The sequence below is a fragment of the Anser brachyrhynchus genome (assembly GCF_964034855.1).
Source record: "Anser brachyrhynchus genome assembly, chromosome: 17".
NCBI classification, from domain to species: Eukaryota; Metazoa; Chordata; class Aves; order Anseriformes; family Anatidae; genus Anser; species Anser brachyrhynchus.
In genome coordinates this window covers 6,957,912-6,979,004 of record NC_137710.1, presented here as the reverse complement: position 1 = coordinate 6,979,004, position 21,093 = coordinate 6,957,912, and the positions used below count along the sequence as shown (strand labels likewise).

Sequence of the window (21,093 nt, the reverse complement as noted above, 5' to 3'; positions counted from 1 at the left end):
AAAAGGAAGTTTCATTATTGCAGTTCAGCTGCAGCCAGAGAGAAAGAAGGGCTACAGATCCAGAGAGCAGCAGACAGTGAAAGTGTATGTGTGTGTATGCGATACATTCTTCCTTCCTTAAAACACAATAGAATAAAAAAGCCAAGGAGCAAACCAGAAATTCCAGGTGGAATGAAAATCTTTAACCACTGGAAATCATTCCCCTAGTAATCTCCATCATAACAAATCCATTTCTAAATGCCAATCCTTGCTTCCCTTTTCATTTTTCTTAAGGCAGTTTATACATGCAAAACTATTCTCTCATGTGTTCTTCCAAGAAGCCACCAGTAAAGGATGAGCCAGGGACAAGCACAGCATTAGAACAAAATGAGACAACAGGTTCTGGGAGGAGCAGAGATTTTTTCCCACCTTTTGCATCCAACCCTCTTTTGTACTTCTGGTACACAGGCCCACAGCTTTCTATTTCCTGGAAACTCTAATGGAGATCTAACATTCAATTTCTAGGAAAAAACAAACAAACACCCCTACTCCAAGATGCCTATCAGAGGATGGAAATACCTTGATCTCTGTTCTTTAAGAGAATTATTCAGGAAGCCACTGCTGTCACTGCTGCTCGCGGTAGGACTAAAGTGCTGTCAGGACTTCGATAAGCTATGTCTCCCCAGTTCCACTGCAGAGTTTTGTTTCTTGATTTCTCTGTTAGGGTTTGCAGTGTCCCAGTTGTGCTTAGAGGATCTGTTTGTTCTCAGCGAGACTTCCCCAGGCGTTATTTCCTAATGTTTCCTGATATCCTAATATGCCATCGTTATCCTTCTGCATCGGGGCAATACTGTGTGCTACTTGGGTGATCCTGAATACATGCTAACTTATTTTGTAGCACCTTGGTACTGAAAACGTGCCAAGCAGCTTTACTTTTCCAAGAGCATTTAGATGCCTTTTGAACCAGGTGCATTATCCAGTCAGCAAACACGACAGTCTCTGTAAAAACAAAGCCATTCGTAGTTGAAAGCAAAGTACCTGCATTTTACCCAGGGCGTATGAGTCAGCACGAAACCTCGCTGAGGTTTCTTTATGTTCGTCTGGGTATTGCAATAAAACAGCGATACATTTGTATTGGTCTCCATAGTACTCCACTAGTACATCTAAATCACCTACAAGAGCAAAGAGCAACCCCCTTTTTTTTTTCCCCCCTTAATTAATGGGCAAGCTTATGAAACATGCTGTAGGATTAAACTGCATCCCTGTCCCAGCTGCATCCCTCTAATGTCAGCCTAGGTTCGTAAGGTACGAGCCATTTGCACGAGGGGCTCTTGCAAGCCAGCAAGGGGTCTCCCCAGTCCAGAGCCACTCGCAAACATCCTTCATTTGGGAAAGTCAGGGATTAAAAAAGACGATGGATGGGGCTGACCTGGCTGCTGCCCCACAGAGGCTGAGTGCAGCTCTGAGCGCACCTCCGTGGGAAGGCTCAGCTGTTCTGGAGGTGGCTATACACGAAGCTTGTAAGCACCCCTTTCCCCTAAAAACTGGAAATGTACAGGAAAACCAAATCTTGTGAACCTGCTCTGCAGCCAGCCCCGGCTTCCCCGGGGGCGCGGAGGTGCAGGATTCCAGCTGCCTGAACCAAATGAGGCAGCAGGAGCCTTGAGAGCAGGAAAAGCCATTTAAAGCTCTTCTGCCTGTATCTTTTACTGCTTAACTTGCTGTGGGGGTAGATGTTAATTTAATGAGTACTCATTAAATGATCTTCCAGTAGCTCGGATAGGTCCCAGCAGGTTCCTTGAACATGACATAGGATTTTGTTTTGTATTGTTTGGGCTTAATTAATTTATCTGAGGGATGGTTATAGTCCTAACACAAGAGGGTATAAAAAATAACGACGAACAAAACTTCCTGGAGAGTACTTCTGTCTGTCCCCACCTCTGCCCCTGCTATTTTTAGGGTGATATTTTAAATATAGTTCAGCTTTCAATGTTGATTTTTTTTTTCCCCAAAACCTTTGAGCTAAATTATTTTTAAATGTTAAAAGCAATAGCCTCAAACAAAGAAAAATAATTTTAAAGCAAAAGTAGTATGCATGGCCTAAATCAATTTGAAGTTAATCAGGATTTATTTGGGGGGTTTTGCCTGGAGGAAAAAACAAAACACAAACACATTTGGCTTGGGATCAACCTGAAGTTGTTTCCTACCACATTTTTTTCAAATTTCCCCCAGGAGATGAGTTGTTCACACACTGTTATCAGTGTGAGTTGGGATAGAACAATTTCACCCGAGATGCGCAGTTATAAGCGATGTGCGACATGTCTACAAGTAGCAGTTATAAGCAAAAAGGTAGGCTGTCCATCTGAAATTGAAGCTCAACAGAAAGAGGGGGAAAAGTAGTAGTTTTGAAACAAAGAAACTGCACAAGGCTGGTCAGAAATGATGTTTTTCAAGGCTGTCCCTAAACACTAATAACTGCCATTGCCAGAGAAGCCATCTTGTGCTGGTAGTAACTGAGGACTAATTAGTTACTTGTACCTCATTTGAGCCTTCACCGATCCAATATGAACAAGAAGCAGTGAAATATTTACCATTTTTAGGGTTGAAATGGCTGCCAGTGGGCTCTGGAGAGAGAGGCCCCTCTGTGGGACGTGGCCGTGGGCTCCAGCCCACTCAACCTGATGCTCCGGCACCCCTCTCCAGAAACCCCTCTTGCTTGTATCAGGCAAAATACAGGTTTAACTCATGAATTTTACTAGAACAGACGAGCCCCTCAAAAAGCTGTCAGGTCCCTTCCCAGCTGACTTCAGCTCTTTGCCGTGCAACGTCCTCCGGGCTCCAGGCCCTCCTCTGTTAACGGGCGTAGAGCAGAAATACCCCGAGGTCCTCCAGCGCTTTGTTGGTCCTGCTGTTATCCGTATCACGGACTGAGAAAGCTCAGATCAGGCACAGAGCGTGTGAGCAGGGTGCTCAACAGCTAATTTCGCGTTTAAAAACCAGATTTTTTCCTTATTTGGACAAACAGCTTATCAGAGTGAGTCAGGCCTGAAGAAATGAAACACCATGTTACATGGGTTTACATATAAATTAGCTCAAATTTTCTTACAGACAGACTGGACGTTTTCCATTAGTTTAGCAAAATTTTCCAGTGATTGGGGTTTCTAAGGCCAACGCAGCCTCTGCAGTGAACATAGTTGGTGGTGTTACAATTGAGTTTTCCTTGGAGACGAGGTGTGGTCTGGAGGTTTATTAAGAGCTGGACTGATGTGCCTTCAAATCGAAGGCAACACTAGTTAAATAAACTCAACGCTCCGTGGTACATTTATTTCAGGAAAATACAGAAACAATTTCAGACCCCTCTGATAAATAAATAACGTGTCAGGGATTGCAAATGATATTTTAAAGGAAAATTTGGGTTAGTATTTTCATGTGTCTGAAACAGTCAAAGTGAATCCAGCCAAGGAAGACTTCAGGTAACAAATATCTTAAGTCGTTTGTTTGTGGTGATGAATTGTGAAGGAACTGAGCTTTCTGATGGACAAAGAAATTGAAGATATTTACTCTAGAGCAGTTCGGGAAGTCAGGACTAGGATGAATTTGTTCAGGGAGGAGGATGTTCTATGTTGAGCTGCTTCTGAAGCGCCTAATCCTGTAGTATAGGAGTCGTAGTACGGAATGTCAGCTGCCTCCAAGGGTCCTTGTTCAGCACTTTCACCTTGCTGTGGATGTGAGCAGCTTATTTTATGCTGGTTGATGCTGAAGGTGTCCAGCACTTACAGCACAAACGTAGCTGGGCAGGCGGGGAGCTGCGGTGAGAGAGGGGAAACTGAGACCTCGGCCAGGGTATGTGGCAAGTCCTGGGCTGAGAAGTGTAAATATTCAGTGTTTCTTGGGTGGAAGAACAAGGCCCTTTCCAGAAAGGGGCAAGGAGACCGCCAGATATGACTGCAAAAATGATTTTTATCACAGGTCTTATATATTAAAAATACAAACTGGGGGTGGCTGACTTTCCTAAGGGCATCTAGAGTACTTAACATAATAGACCTGTAGTTTCTGTGCAATTTAATGAAGCTGTAAAATGTGGTTTATAGCTGACTTCCTCTTCCTCTGCTCTGTGTTGATCCCTAGAAAGTATGCCTGCAGGAAATCATGGCGTGTAGTATTTGTGGGGTTTTGTTTTTGTTGTTGTTTTTGAGAAGAGAGAACTGCTCTTGACTTTGTTTTAAAAGCTCCTGATGCCTGTTTCTTGTCTGGATTTGGTTTCAACTGATACCCCAGACCTTTTCCCAGTTGCAGAAAGGGAAGGGTGTTTTCTTACCTTTTTGTATCCCTAGAAATAATTGCTTTGAGTTACCTGCTTCTAGTACTTCCAGAATGGAACTGGAATCTGTTAAAATTCAAGGAAATCTAATGCAAGTAGACAAGTGATAGTAGGAAATCAGTGCAGTGATGTTAAAATAAACAAAGCTTTGTTAATGAACTCCTAACTCATAGACAGAGAACAGTTCTCAGAATTGCAAATTGTTTTCATACTTCAATACTTTTTCCATTATAAAGCAATTAACTCTCTTTCTTAGTTTTTTAGGAACAAAAGCATTTGTTTCAAACATGATGTTTTCCTCTCTTCCCAAATATCTTTTTGCAGTTTCTTAGTCTTTACTGTTTTGGATGAAAGATTCCTGTTCTTCATAGTGTCATGGACACAAGAATAGCTGATGTGAATTTTCATGTATTCAGTTTCCTAGAGCAAAACGTGTGATTTAGCGTTGACTTATATTTTCTCCACTGAAACAAATATTTATTTCATTCATAAGCACCTGCAGAAAAATGGAAATGCCTACATCTTCACAAGGTGGTGTGTATTTCAGCAATTTATTTTATTTACCTTAAATCGTGATTTCCTCTAAAAATCATAGCAAATCTAGATTACAACTGTGATATACATTAGTGAGTTTATGCCACATTTTCAGAATATCTATTACATTTCATAACTGAAAGTGCTTGGCCATCTTATTTCAGCATCTTTTACTTTCACTGCCTGCTCTTTGTACTAATCAACAGCAATCAAAAGGGGAGAGGAAACACAGTATGTGCAAAATGTAACAAGGTGCTGTAATTCATTCTGTGCTTGAAGAAACAGAAAATGCACCAATACTGACTTCAATGAAAATAAAATGTGATTTACATTTCTTAATACAACAACAACGATGATGAAAATCCAACAACTAAGGTGTCATGAATATGTTTTTTAGGGTAGGCTCATACTGAACTGGAAACATGACTTCAGTTTCTTTGGGCTTCCTTCGTATTATGGGAATGTAAAGTGCACTATAAATACTGAATAGTTAAGACTGAATAAATTATAAAAATATTTGGAGCTTGGAGCATTAATTAGTTGTGAAAACTCTTTGCCCTGAGAATTTTATACTGTTCAGGAGATTAGACTGGGTAGTCTTAAAAGCTAACGGTGAATTTCTGGGCCAGCTGAATTCATTGGTTTTGTCATTGGTGTAACAGGGGCAATTCTTCCACCAGTGGCATTTCACAACCAGTGTGCTCCCTAAAATTGAAAATGTGCACCTGGCTGTATACTGAAAGTCTACGCTCATTATATCCAAATACAGCAAATGTTGGGGCTGTGCTTACTTTTTTATTTGCATTTTGGTTTTAGTGACCTTCCTTGAAAGGGCTTACAACAGAATTTGGAGATCAAATCCTGTGCTTAGATAAAAGTGAGAAAGGGGCAAGGAACCCCTGGCAGATTTGCATTCAAAATTTCATTTGAATTGATTTGGAAATGGGATTTGAACTCAACTCTTCCACCTCAGGTCAGTCATTACTGTTCTGGATGATTAAGTTATTTGCTCTGATTTTTTTTTCTATTTTTCCCCTCAAAAAGAAGCAGACAGGTGTAAATATCGAAATTTTACCAGATGGAAAAATTCTTTTGTGCCCATGTCTCCTACTTAATGTTTCTTCCTGAAGAAAACTTAGTTCATAATTTTGATTTTCTTATGGACAAGCTCAGCAAGCCTTTGTTTTTAGGTGCTCTGTTACAGAAGGTGACCTTATCTCAACACTCACCTTTTACTCTTCTTTTTGATCAAAAAACCAAAAAACCACCAACAAACATTTACTGGCAAAAAGATGTATGGGAGATACAGAAGTCCTACTATAAATTCTGCTTTTTTTGGCTCTGCTTTTTAATGCCAAAAAGCTTTGAAAAAGCACTTGGAATCCACAGGGGAGAGATAAATTAGACTCCAGCTGACATGACTGAATTTTCAACTACTGAATATTTTACAGTTAGATTAGATAATGCTAGGTTCCACTAAGCATAGCATCAGGCTCTTTGGGGGTTTTTGTTTTCAGATGCAATTTGAAAATTGAAGCTAGCAGCCAAAACCATCGAATATCTTTCCCTCAGTAAGTGACTCACCGTCTTGCTCAAAACCAGTGTAAGACTTTTCAGAAAGTTTGGAGAAATTTGACCTTTCCTAGCGTTCCGTGTAAGTGATCTCAGTTTCCTGCCTTTTTGATTAAGGTTCACCTTTTTCTCTGGGAGCAGCAGAAGAATAACGCAAAGGACTACCTTGGGCTGGCCACTTTCTGACTCTAGGTGATGAGGTGGAGCCACTGTCTCTGCCACGCCGGCAGGTGGCTGTGGATGGGAAGTCCTACAGTTCTCTCCTGGATGATGTGGGAACGCTTCCGCCTGCTCCTTCTCCTGATCACCCTCACAGTTGTGCTTGGCGTCTGCTCCTGGGCTGGGAGTTCTGCTCTGTCGTGCTACGGAGACGTATTTGGTTAAGGACCTCAAGACAATGTAGCTGAGTACATGCATCATTCATTTACTTTGATCTTTTAAATATGGTCACAAATGTTTGAGGCTGAAAACACAAGTACAAAGCTGTATGTTTTGCAGTCAGGCAATGCGGGTTTATTAGGCTGAGACGCATCCTAGAGCATCGTGCTATGAATTCTTTTGGACAGAAACGGGGTGAGGGTGAGTGCCAGACATCTGCTGGTATGGATCAGTGAACTGAGCATAATTTTATTCTACTCTTTATTTTCATTCATGCAGTTTAAAATGGAAAAATTGAAGTTAATTCTGGAAATCTTTCTTGACAATGGTGAAACTTTACAAGCTGGAATGAGAGAGAGCTGCCTGGACCTTGCTAAGAAACATTTCTCTGCAGCTGCATTGTGCCTCCAGGGCAGCTTTGAGGTTCTGCTGTAAGATAAACCTAATGCGATCTTCCTGGTGAAGCTTTGCGGTTGCTCTGGTGTTGGAAATGGAATCATGTACCTTCAGTCACATGCTGATAATCTCTTCTGTACAAATGGTGATTCATCTGATCTGTTAGTTTGCTTGATACGGATCTTCCCCCTTCGTTTGAGAAGCGGCAGTATATTTTTCAGCCTTAGGATTGCGGTAGAAGAGGCTGCTGAGCTGAAGGTCGAACTGTTTTTTTCCTTCTCCCTGTAAAAGAAAAGGCACGGCACTTATTTCAGTGTTTTAACGTTGAGCTGCCGCAAGGCCCTTGTGCCCTTTACGGGGTGACACCTTTGTAACGCGTTACACCGGGGCCATGGCTGGGTTACTGGAGCACAAAAATTGGTTGGCGTGACCTCGTGTCACTGCGTATGCAGTGCACGGAACAGCAGCCTGGGAGCGTGTAAAAACATGTTTACACCTCCACTGGCCCCAAATTCTTTACTTTCATGATTGTTCTAAATTCTCTTGTATTATTACTTTTTATAGGCTGAACTACTGCTGCTTTCAGCAAGGGAGGAAGGACTTGGCCCCCGAGGCACTTTGGTGCTCCTCACAGGAGTGCAGTGAGAAAGGTGTTACATCCTGCTGCGGTATCGAGGCTGCGTAGTCCTTCCAGCAACCACATCAGTACCCTGCTCTTTTTTTGTGCAGCTTCCTTTCTCAGTCTGCCTTCTCTGAAATGCTGAGATAGGAGATCTGTAATCAGTTCACACAAATAATTGCACTGCCCGCTTTTTCTTTCTCCATTTTTGCTCTAATTTTTCGGAACAGTTGCATGTACACCAGCTCTTTTGCTGGCCCTTTTTCTTCCCCCCTACAGAATCTTCTGGTCTCTTACATTGTACTGATGTGCAGAAGTTTGGGGGGATATTTGCATATCTGCCAAGCCTTACAAAATGTGCCGAGAGGTGTAACCTCTGCTTGGGCAAGCTGTTTTCATTTTCTCACCTACCAGTCCTCCTCTAACCTGCCCTCTCTGTCCCTTACATTTAAGGCACCTTCTGTTTCTCCAACAAAGCAGTTACCTTTTTCATGGCAGTGGCAGCTTGATACTCAGTGTAGTCACTAGAAAAGATGTTTCGAGTCTTTTCCTTATGCACGCTGAGTCTGTTGGAGGTTGTAGAGTGAAAGGTGGCGAGCGACTGCCATGCACCCACCGCTGCGCGGGTCCCTCTGGCACAGTGACCAGCACAGCTCAGCTGCCCCAGGTAGGGATGGATGTCTGTGGTGGGCCAGTCCTAAGGGAAGGAAGAGGTAGGGAGTTTTTGTGAGCCTAAACAAGGATGAGGAGGTACTGCTGAATTTTCATGGAATTAGAGAAAGAGAGCAAGATTAAGGATGTTTGTGCTCTAATTGTTTTCAAGTTGAGGGAAACTTTGTAGGAGTGACAAAATCATATGCTGAGTATAATTGCAATTATCACACATACTCGAGAAGACTCTTGCAAATCTAAGAATCTGTAAATACAGTGGAAAAATGGAATAATTTATTTATGTTAATGCTTGGCATTGGGCAAGGTGTGCAGTTGCCTCGTGTTCTCTAAGTGGGCTTTAAGCATCTGCACGAATGGAAACGAAGATAAGGGTGGTAAATTCTGCAGAAATGGACCAAATAATGTAGTCCTGTATTCAGTGAAAAAGATCCTGTCACTTGTTAGGAGGGGGGCTTGATCCTACACTGTGTACACCCAGTCTCCCGTAGCACCTCCACACCAGTTTGCATGGGCTGTATGCCGTAGGAGCTGAGTGGAAGCTGCGCTGTGCTACCAGCATCAGCAGGTTCTGATTCTTCAGCTGGAGGTGGAGGAACCGCTCCGGGTTCAGTGCTACCGACCAACACAGCGCGAGGTGACGGGCCATGACATGCGGGGTGCTCCCACAAATGGTGGTGTGCTTCATTACAGCACCACAGGACTGGGGGGAAGAGAGGCAGGATTACAATTACCCGAAGTTTGGTATCAGATGTGACTGAAACGTCTGACCAAAACTGCCTACCAACGCTGTCAGCGTCTTATGGATATGGAAGGAGGCCTCGTGCTGCAGCCGGGCTTTGTCACAAATCGGTGATTATGGGGTGTTTAGGGGGTACCAGTCTGTGAGCATCCAGTTTAAGCAACCTTTTTTTAAAAAAAAGAAAGGGGGGGGAAAAAAAAGGCCTCCTTTCCTGAAAGTGCTGCCAAGCTGCTCGCCTTAGGATGTTTCAGTGTTGGAGGCACCTCAAGCTACTGAAGCTTTTTGAAAATCTTGGCTGTGAAGTCTGAAGCTGTGAATATGTAATATGTGATGGCACAAGGCCCAGCTGGAGTCCAAACACATACATACAAAAGCACACGAGAATATGAACAGTGCTAACACGATATAGATACTGTGCTCTGCTGCTGCTCTCATCTCAACTCCACAAAATGGCAGATGGAAATGAGAAATGTGCTCTGCCCGTTTCTTCTAGCCTTAAGGTTAAATCCTGAACTTCACGGGACTTTTCTGGCTTCCTCTGTTTTTCTTCTCCTTTTTCAACTTAGCGTTGCCCTTTAGTTTTATTATCACGAAGGCTCAGAGAGATTCTGAATTTTATCTGTGGGGAAGCTTATTTGTTTTTAAATGATTTTGAGTCTGGAAGTTGGGAGATTACAGGCAGCTGTAAAAGAAATTGCCTCCGAATAAAGATGAGTTTCTTGGTTACCTGAAAACCCTAATGGGTTCAAAATAACCATTTAAAATATGAGATTCTTTTAGCAGTCTGATCCAATGATTTTACACCTTGAGGCTTGTTAAAAAATGAGAGGGACTTGGATTTCTCCGTCTCTTGTAGGTTGTCAAATTAGTCAGATGGTGAGCTGAGGTACAATAACACACACACAAGCTGCGTTAGGTGACAAGCAAGTGAAGGAGGGCACTTACCATGCTGCACTGGTTCGGGAAGCTTTGCATGTAGAAATCACACAGCACGCGATGAGGGAAGTGGATTTCACTTCCCTGCAGGCACAGATCAGGCAAGGACAACTTCAAGGTCGACGGGCAGACTGAGAAGGGGACTCCCAGCCCTGGGTGAGGTCCCCAGACACAACGTCGCGCTCCTCGGGGCCTCTGCTGCTCACTGCGACCTGCTGAGCACATATGGATGGGGGGAAAGAAAATAAACAGCCTGCTCCAGTGGAAATTTTAGTCCTGCCATTACATCGCCATCATTGGGAAATCCAGGTTATCAAAGTTTGCTCGTAGGGTTGTACCCACCCTCATTTATTCCAAGTTTTCATTTGATATAAACTTTAATTTGTCAAGGAAGGTGGGAGCAACAGCAAAAGATAGGGTTGTCTTAGAGATCTTTTGCTGCAGGAGACAGGTATTAATAGAATATTTTTTAATGGATGGTTAAGTTTAATGTGGTTAAGAGATGATCATTTTCCTGTGCTGTGGTTAGGAAGATGATATATATGAAAAAGCAGACTAAAAACCCTGGGGAAGTAATTTTTTCCCCATTTTTTTCTTTTGCCTCCCCTTTTTTAATTTCTTTTTCTTTATTTCTTTTTTTGTCACTTCACTGTCATCACTTTGCTTTTAGGGAGAGATAATTGTGAAGCGAAAAGTTTTTAAAATTAAGACATTTCCAAGTTTGCCTTCTAATATTTTCTAAGGAAACTCCGATTGCCTGTGTTTTTCCATTTCAACTTCTATGCTGTGCTGTCCCTGATAAGAGACTTCAGTGGTTTGAGTGAACACCAAAGTACGAGCCTAAAGCAAGAGAACTGGCAAAAAAACAACTCAAGGCTGTTTTTAATGGACAGTGTTTGTTCCCTTCTACTCTGAATCTCCCACGACTGTGATCAGGAATTCTAAGGACAGGGGTACCTGCCTCGCTCTGCCAGCAGACTGGTGCCAGTACAAACACGCACGCACAGTGGGAGGAAAAATATTGCATTTGATCTGAGGGATCAAACATGTTGGGGAACCATCTGATCTCAAGGATAACTGCTCCTTCCTTTCCCTGCATTATTTTTTAAAGATGCATCCCTAACTAGGCTTTGTTGCTGCTCTGTAAACAGCCAATCTGTTAGCAGTGCTGAAAGATAAAGAGATGGGTAAAGAAAGGAGGAGGAGGTTTTAGCATTGTTGTATTGTTGTCTGAGTATTTATGCCACGTGTCTGCCAGACCTCTTCCTTCTGATTTGGAGGAAAGGGACCCCAAGTGTTAAGTGATTTAAAGAAAACCACTACCAACAAAAAAAAAAATGCAAAGAATTAGCTTGCAGGTTATAATAACTGTTTATTTTATTTCTATAGCATATAGTAGCTTGTTGAGAACCTAAAGCTGCTCTTTTGTGTCCTAGCCCCAGTTCCACCTTGTCTCCTCTCTGGCAGAGGCTGGTGATGGCTACCTGTGAGTAATTCCACCCTTGGTGCACAGGAGCAGCAGGGCTCCCAGGGCAGCGCTTTGCCAGTTTAACACTTGCCCAGAGCTGCCAGACAGGGCCTTGAAGAATCTGGTCTGAGATGGTCATCCCGTTGCAATGCCTCCCCTGCCTTTGATTTCACAGATGCCAAGTTCAAAAATGATTTTGTTCCAATTTTTTTGAACGTGCAAGAATCATTTGCAATTCAAATATGTTGTCTTTTTTTTTTTTGTATTTTCTTTCAGATTTTTAAAAAATTTCTCATGATGGAACAGCTTCCTGGTCAGCTCTGCCCAGTCACTGCGTGATGGAACTGCAGCATCTGGAAGGTGCACCCCAGTGACACGGATGCAGCTTTACAGGGGGTGCTGCTGCGATGTGGATTAGAGGAGGTAAGACAGATGACTTTGTCCACTTCGTGCTTTGACACAATTGCCTTTATGCTGTTGTACCTGTGTGTGTCTTCCACCTGATAATAAATTAATCAGACTTAGAATTGAGGTACCTGGAGCTGAGAGTGAGGCCCCCTCCATCACCAGGTTTCTGCTGTAACAGCTTGTCTAAATATTCTTTCAGAAAGGTATTCATTTATATATTTATAACCCCTTAAAGCAAACAACCTGTGCAAAAGTTGGCCCACCAACCCTACTTAGATGAAATATTCCAAAAAACCTGCTGAGAAACTCAGCAATTATACTTTTCTACTTGCTACCTAATTCTGCAAAGATTTATTATTGCAGAGCTACCAGTTGTCTTTCTTTATTAAAATGCCATCTGCCTGTTGACAAGCTCATGAGAGCCATACACGGTCTCTGAGCAGCTGGGAGCTGAGCAAGCTCTGGCCCTCGGGAAGGGCTTCTGGATTCCCCTGGACCTCAGCACCGCAGGTGATGGTGCTTGAGAGGCTGCAAGTACCATCTCTACTTTCTGTCCTTCTAGAACATCTGAATTTCTTTAGGCATTTGCCTGCCTAAAACTGTTACTAAAGGTATGAATACATTTCTACTGCATCCCCATTAGAAATCCAGGACAATCAAGCCAGAGATTTTATTTATTTATTTATTTATTTATTTAAGTCCTTCAAAGGCAAATTCTGTCTGATCAATGTGTCAGGGTGCTCAGAAGAGGTTTCACTGTGTATATAGCACTGTAATTCTCTCTAGCAGCAGTGCGCAGTTGAAAAGGAAAAAGTGTCATTTCCTCAGTCTGTACATAACAGCTCCACACAGCCTACATGGGATGATTTATCATGGGCTAAAAAGCAGAGGTTTTTCAGTCCCTAACAGTGTGGGTTTCCTGCATAAATCCACCCGACGGTCACTGAACTGTCCAGGTTGCTGTAAAGAACTCACATGCAGGATTGCTTCTTTTTTGTTGTGAACATCAAAAGTTGACTTTCTGACTGCACAGCAGAAATACTCTTTGCTACTTGCATGAGCATAATTTTGTGATGAAAGTACTGAAGTCAGCAACTAATTTCACTGCTGCCTCAGACCTCTTTTAAATGAACAGGTATATTCATCAATCATATCCTTGCTGCTTCTGGTACTGGCCTAATCAATACGTGAAAGGGCTATTTAAACACATTCCAATTACAAACAACAAAAAGAGAAAATGTGTGGATAGAAAAAAAAAACAGTAGAATGTGAAGTAGAGGGAGTTTTAGAGACAGACATTGAAGTTTGATGTAACTCTGCATTAGGACTTTGTCAATCACTGAGAGTGAAGGATCATTTACTGGTACCCTTCCATCCGACACTTTCACAGTGTCTGCATGTGAAGGGATCACTTTGTGCTAAGCACCAATAGCACACGGCTGTCTGAAAGGGCAGAGGAAACACAGACAAATGGCAAAGGAAACAACTGTGATGGCCCTCAAATGCTTGGGCGGCAGGTGTCTTGCTCAAGAACCCTATGTACACCAAAATGGCCCAGAAGGGGATGAAATAGGATCTTTGGAATAGTTGCGTTGTGATGTATCTCTTAGACTTTACCATCTCTCAATATATATGTGTATTTTGTTAATGTAAATGCAATATTTTGCACTTATTGCAAGGGACTGTTTTTATATCTGTGCATTGGTCACAGCTGAACTCTACCAATGGCTGCCAGTGACTATTGCTACCAATGACTATTTCACAACCTCCTGGCCGAAATAAGTGAGACGTTTTAAAATCCTGGTATTGAAGGAATTACTGGGCAGTGATGCTTAAGCCAAGAGGAATGAGAAAACCTCATTCTGATACTGGATGGTGCTCTAAGATAGCTCATCTCCTGTCGGCTGGATGACTCTGGGCTTATGTGGCTTTAGCAGAGTGTCGTTGCGGAGATGAGAGCTGGGGTCAGACATCATTGAGACTTCACAGCGGATCAGCCTCGGTGTTTTGGTCTGCAGTACCAGACCAGCAGTACCGAGCTGGACCTATCTTGTGAGCTCTTTAAAGGGGGCTTAACTTCTTCTCTGCTTTTACAGCAGCTATATTTTTACCAGCAGCTGGTGCTACAAAGCACAGATAAAGGATGCTGCCTGGTATTTTGGTTCAATTTAATGTGTGCGTGAAAGAGGGGAGAGGGGCTGGGAAAAACTTGACGTTAAAACAGCCGTGTTTCTCCACAGAATGGTTTTGCTCAGGGCTTTAGACCTTCTTGTAACTAGCCAGCACTCTACAATGCGTACCTGAGGTATTGGATTAACAGCATGTATTTATGGCACTAGCTTTTTATTTCTAATTTAAGAAATGGTCCCCCTGCAGCAGCATGTGCAGCGGGACTCTGCCAGCGTGAGGGTGATCGTGCTATGTCCTCACAAAGAGGTGCATCCCAAACCTGTTGCGAAGAGCTCAGAAGTAGCCCCAGTCTGTCGGAATGCCACAAGAACAAAGAAGGATGCGAGGCATTAAATAATTACAGAAATTTTTAATATTACCCAGTTAAAATTCAAAAGGCCTGTAGGGTTTTACCCATCACTGGAAAGTTACCATTGTTCTTTGCATTCCATATTTTGCAGCAATGAGGACTTTCTTGTTGTTTTTATTGACTTATTTCTATTGTCAGCTTTTACTCTTAAGCTCCGTAAGAATGAAGCAGCTCACACATACTTGCAGACCAGATCTACTAGTCATTAATAACGTAATTATCATTTGTTTTAGAAAATTAATTAGAAACATAAGTCAGTGCTTTTCTATTGTGATTCATTTTACAGAAATGTATATTCAGGCTGTGATTTTTGTCAAACTTCACTCAGAACAGTTGCAAATCAGTTTGATATAAGCTTTGTGTGCAAGCTCAGTGGTGCAAGAGTGAGACACAAAGTTCTTGCTTGAATGATGCCTTTGTCTCTACCTCTTTGTGTTTAAAGCTCCCTACCTACACAGTTAACAAAACAAAGGCTTAGTAAATTTCTTTTTCTCTTTAAGTGTGCCAGTTAAAAGTCACATTAATTTATTTCCACCTGTGAAGGCATATGTACATGCAATGTACATGCTTAGTCACAAAACTGATAAATCCCGTATTAGTTGGAGCATGTGCTTTTGCAACTAGATATATTTATTTTTAAAAGTCAAAAGACACCTGACTATTCACAATGCCAAGGCGTCTCTTCTGGACATTGTGTAGCACAGCCACTGCATCTTAAAGAAACCTGAGGTTTGCAGATCAGCTTCCCTGCAGAGAAGACAGCAGTGAATCAGTATATTAAATGTATCTTTCTATATTTAGATATATATGCCAATGCTGGAACAGAGATGATCACAAAGCAAGTGCTTGGATAATTCTGATTCCTAGAAATGCAAGCCCAGAAGCTCATGACACTCTCCTGGGAAGCTTCCCCAGCCTAAAAATTGCTTTCCAGTTTAGAGAGGGTAGGGAAAAATCCCCAGAAAGCAAACTCTAACTGCCACTGATTTCCTCATAGGGTGACTGCAGAGGAAAACTTAAAACTAACAGCTCTCTTCAAAGACTAAAACCTAACTCATGTGTCAGGAAAACAGTTTGAAAAATTATGTACAATAATACACTAATTTGTTGACTCCTTTCTTAACACTACATTAATATTAAAAACTTGCTCAGCTTTGGAGCTAGTAAGAATTGCAACTCTGTTGTGTTTGACAGGGAAATAATTGATTCCAACACGGTGGTGGGCCTGATATTCTTGAGTTATGGTTGCATCCACACTACCATTTTAGTTTGGATCAGGAGCGTGCTTTTGAAGTAAATCTCCCAATCTTTTTCACATACTATAATTCACACATAATTGAATAGGAAGACATGCTCCAGCTGCTAAGGGAAACTCAGTCTGTGGGATTGGTCTAGAGCTTAATCCTGAAGGAAACAGTGCTGAAACATAGACGGGACAGGCAGGCAGCCCTCAGCACAAACCACTTAGTTGTATGGGGCAGTCTCAGTCCTTCTCACAGCGTGCAAGAGTGCAAACCTTGTGCTGAATTCATTCTTGCAATTGGCTTCCTCTCCATCTCTGCATTGTGCAACTGCCGCCTTGTCTCACCGCTGACCCTACACCACATATAGGGTCTGTTGGCTCGTGTTTGACCTGCAGAGCCGCTGTGTCAGCAGACACAGGGTTAGAGCCACCACTTAGTAAAGACAGCAGCGAAAGGGGCTCTGCTGGTATGGAACAGTTCGGGTATGCCTCTGCTCCACAGCATGGCTTGGCCAACAAAAGGCTGCTTCTCCTGGGGAGAGGAGAAGGCTGGGTTCTCAGGGATGGTGTTGAGGCCCCCTTCAGCCACTAATACTTCTTTTCCTTCTGTCTGTGGTAATAAACTGGCCCTGAGTGATGTGAGATCTAGGCCAAGTGAAGACATCTCTTGGTAGTATTTGTCCCCCAAACCATACCTCAAGCCCTTTTGTTTCCTTTCTTTGGAAAAATGTTTGGGGCTGCTTTTCTTCTTCTATTTGTGTATACTTTTAATATCTGATAAAATCAATGCCTCTGAGGAAGGATTCATTTTTCTTCAGTAGGGTACAGCTCTGCAAGACCCTGGGCTGGCAAAACAAAACCAATACCAAAATATTCCCTCCTACTGCTTCTCCTAAATCCCTCTTGATCTGTGGGGGCAGGAGAGCAGAATTGCTCCCTTCAAAGACAGGAACATTCAGATGAAGAAATTTTAAAGCTGCACGTTTGTTTCAAATGGATTCTATTTAGCTTGACAGTAGAAGAGCCACAGGGCTGAATTTTATTACACATTTGTGCAACAGGCATTAAATGTTTCATGTTAAGAATATATTAGATTGTTTTTTTTTTTAAAAAAGAAACAGGCGCTCAGAAAGAACAGATACAGAAAATGAGGAGTATTCCTGTGAGATTTTTGTGCGTTTAAAACCTGAAGATTGAAAAAAGAAAGAGCTGAATGTAATATAAAGGATTTCATCAGCTCTCCTGTCTGAGCTGCTTCCATGTTTTTTAGTGTTTTGCCAGTTCAGAAGGGCACTTGCCTTACTTCGGAGGTGTTGACAGTACTGTCCTTGCTTCAGTGTTTGGTCACGGAGCTGCTGGACCAAGGCCTTCACGAAAAGGCTGGCCAAGGTAATGCTCTCAGGGTGGTGTGAGAAATCCACATAACGCAGCAGTCCTGAAGAATTAGGGCGTCCTCCTGTCTTTGTGCAGCCTCTTTGGTTCGGGTATCCTCACACGTTGTCCCTCATTAAAGGTGAGGAACCTGCCTGTTGGTGTCAGTACAGCGGTCTGCAGAGAGATTAGCTACTGGGCCCAAGTGAAGTGGTGGAAATGGACCTAGCTGAACAAGGAAGTGGATAAAATGTGCTGTGTTATAACTCCCTGACTTCAATTTGAATTAAGAGAGTCTTGCTGCAGGTGAGTGCAGCATTCACACACCTTTAAACATGAAAGGAAAAATATTTCTACTCAGTGTAGGCACAAGGAGATTTTCTTGCTGTTGTCTTCACAGTAGTAACATTAATACTGTAGTGGGGTTTTCATGTTTGTCACTATTTGGTTGTTTTCAAGGCTGGATTATTTGAAGGATTTTAGCTTCATATTCTCCTGCAATAGCAAAGAAATGCTTTCTTCAACACTGCAGCAGAGAGAGCGTTCTCTGACCTGGGGAGTCATAGCAAGGCAGCTGCACAGATTGCTAATTGTGTTGCCTATAATCAGCTGCATTTCATAGGCAACTTATAGCCTGCATTCTTCTGTTCCCATCTGGCATTATGTACGCATTCCTTCATTTCTCCCTCGGCCTTTTAGCCACACAATATTAATTATATTATGGATGCCAGGGTGGAAAAATGCCATCCTTGGGAACGTGTGTGAGGGATTGGCATAGAGCAAATGATTAGCATTAATCATGTTACAATTAGCTCTCCTTGTTGAGGCTGATATGTCTTTGGGTGTCCAGGTTAACAAGCTGCCAATTTCTTGTCATCAACAAGCTCTGGGCCCATTAGTATCCAGCCTTCTCAACGCGTGTTTCCTTTTTTCAACATGTTAGAGAATAATCCAGGGTATACTATCCTGTATGCTTTCTATCAGTCTTACACACCCTTCGTCGACTTCCCTGTGATATCAGAGTGGTTCCCTGGTGTCCAAGTTCGTGGCACTGGAGCTATACAGACAGGTTGTCGTGGTCCCCTAGGCTGGCGGGCATACCTGAGAGCACGGAAAAGGGCCCGATGTGTTCAGAGGACAAAATAAAGTGTGGCTGCATCTATTTAATTACACAGGAGTCCCCGAGGCAACGTTACTGGGGAGGCTGAGTGGAGCAAAGGCCCAAGGAAGGCTTCACAAGGTCCAGAAGTAAGGGATGGCTTCCCCATCTCCAGCAGTCTTTAGCTGTAGCCAGGTGTCTTTCTGAAGTACAAATTTGGGACAAATACCTGTTCTTAGTGCAGCGTGGAAGCAGGTCAGTAAAACAGAACAACCTTGCCTATTCAGAACAGATGATTTAACCTAGCCTGAACTCTATGCATTAATAACACTGAAAGAGAAGAAAATACCTTCCAATGCTGTAGAGAAAAAGTTTCCTCGCAATAACTTTCCTGGAGCACCCACCGTGCCATACTTGAAGAGTAATTTTTACTCTTAGCAGATTCTGAATCAGCCTGGACCCGTTCTGAAGCAGGAAGCCAACGTGACTCATGGTTTCGCACTGGAGGTGTCTCAGAGCAGCGCTGTTTTGACAGCAGCAGTATGGCTTTTGTATTATCCTTCGCTTTATCAGAGGACTTGTATCTTAGGTTTGTTATTAAGACTTCATTTCACTATCTGGAAGCCTTGTCAGGTTGTGACCATTCGCTCATACGAGTGGCTTACAGCTGTTGACAAATGCCCTTATCTAGACTGGATTATTTTCAGAGGCCTTGTGCGGGTTCTGTCAAAGTTGTGGAACTGGGCACAGACTGCGCAGGCATAGACGGGTCTAAATATGTTACTCTTATCCTGACATCTTTATCCAGAATAAAGGTTTGCCAATATGAAGATCTACATGAGCTTTAAAGCTATTGCAGACTTAAAGCAATGGCCTTAATATACGAATAGTGTTCTTTTCCATATGTCCCCTTACGACCTTTTTAATGTTCCTCTTATTTGTCTTACAAACAGAAGTCTGCAGTTGTTGCTGTGTTCTGGGAGCCACAGGGCCTTTTAGTAGCACGGCCTTTGTCCTGAGCAGCTTCGTGTCCTGAAAAACAGGTTAAAGAGTGACGTGAGCACTACCTGTGCGTGACTGAGGACCACATTTGTCACGTGCTGAAGCTAGTAATTAACTTGTGATCTCCAGGATTTTGATAGAGGATCTTCTCTACAAGACCTTCCTTTTTCTTTGCTATAAGTGAGCTTTTTTGACTCATTTGTACTGGCTGTTTAGTGACAAAGGGCACACAAAGTCTAGAAATAGAGTCGGAAATATGCTTTCCACAGTTTTGTTTTGTGGCTGGACCTGGCTTTGGAATAAATGTGATGGAAATGATCGTAACATCCTTACAAATCTAATGGGTAGCTAAGCATCAAGTTTTAAAGCATCCTCCAGAAGTTTTTTTTTTTTTTTTCCTATGAACCCCGAGCTGCTGGATGTGTCTGTATTGGTTACAGTAACTGCTTCATGCCTCAGGCATGCTTCTTTAATTCGTTGTTCACAAAACCAGCACCTGAACTTTTACATATGCATGTTCTGGCTGCACAATCCAGGACCAGTCTAAAACTAAGGTCCTTTATTTATCTGGATGGATAGCACATTTCAGCAGCCTGCTCTAACTTACCTGTCCCGTTCTGACACAGAGCAAAACTGAAGGAAGAAACCAGGCTGCAAATATGTTCTTCTTGTTCCTGGAGAACCATCGGCTGCGCACAGATGGCCATAGGAAAGAGTAGGCACGTCAGGCTTCTTAATGAAAAAATGAAGGAACACGCTGGTTCCTGTGCTGAGTGATTCATTTGTTCAGCTACACTTGTCTCCTACATGCACTTTATAGGCCTCTCAGTGTTGTGTGATACTTAACAATAAGCATCTATTGCCTATTCAATCTCTTAGTAATGGCAGAATGAAAAACAAATCTGAACTCCATCCCTCCTCCATCACCAAGCTCATTTCGTCTTGGCATTCAGTGGACCCTGGAGGAAAGAGCGGAGTGACTTGGTCATACCGGAGCAGTAACAAATCAGGTGGGGTCTCCACGTGCGATAGTCCAGGAGGGTTTGAAGCCGTGCATCTGCTTTAAAGAATCAAGCCTCAAAATGAATTGGCAGTCATGTCAGATGGGCTGCACTGAGCTGCTCAAGCAGGTGATAAAGCAGATACAACGCGGACGGCTCCTCTGAATGTCCCAGCATACGATTTGTGTGCGGCCAGCTGAACCTGGAAAGGAGCTGGGTGATGCAAAGTGTGTGCTGTCTGGCCAGCCATGAGATATGCCCTAGATTTAAACTCAGAAGTTTCATTAGCTCTTAGAGTTAATGAATGATTTAAAATAATTAAGCAAAGGAGAATGATTTCAAAATTCAGAAACCTGTGATTTAATTTACTGAAGGATTTTTAAAATTTTTTGAAGACTATTTATGTGCTCTAGCATCATAAACTTGATCTATTTTATTGTGCAAATGTTTAACAGTGGTCTTTTTGTGAAGAAAATACAAGAAAAAATGTTACTGTACATCGTAGACTTAATTATTTGCCACAGAACTGCCGATATCTCATTTTTATATGTTCAGTTTTTTGAAAGATTCAGAAAATACATAAAAGCCAGTGAGTACAGCATTACTTCTATGGCTGCATATCATCAAGTCTTACTTGCTTCAATGGGAACAAGATGAAATTTGAACAGAAAGACAGCTGTACTACCTGTCACTGAATGATATTTGTTACTGTGTATGTTCTTACTTTACTACAAATGCCTGCATGGGAAATGCTTTGAGATGCAAGGAAAGCACATGCAAATTGTAGATGAAACCATGCAAAACAGATTTTCAAAA

General features: G+C 42.4%; 1 protein-coding gene across 2 annotated transcripts in view; it reads left to right on the top strand.

The window, feature by feature from the left end:
- Nucleotides 1-21,093, top strand: part of GALNT9 (polypeptide N-acetylgalactosaminyltransferase 9) — a 243,193-nt gene that overhangs the window by 33,381 nt on the left and 188,719 nt on the right. For both annotated transcript variants that reach the window (XM_080558977.1, XM_080558978.1), the window contains exon 2: nucleotides 11,891-12,037. In XM_080558977.1, coding sequence (XP_080415103.1) covers nucleotides 12,022-12,037 — 16 coding nt within the window. In that variant the 5' untranslated portion in view covers nucleotides 11,891-12,021. The remainder of the gene's footprint in view (nucleotides 1-11,890; nucleotides 12,038-21,093) is intronic.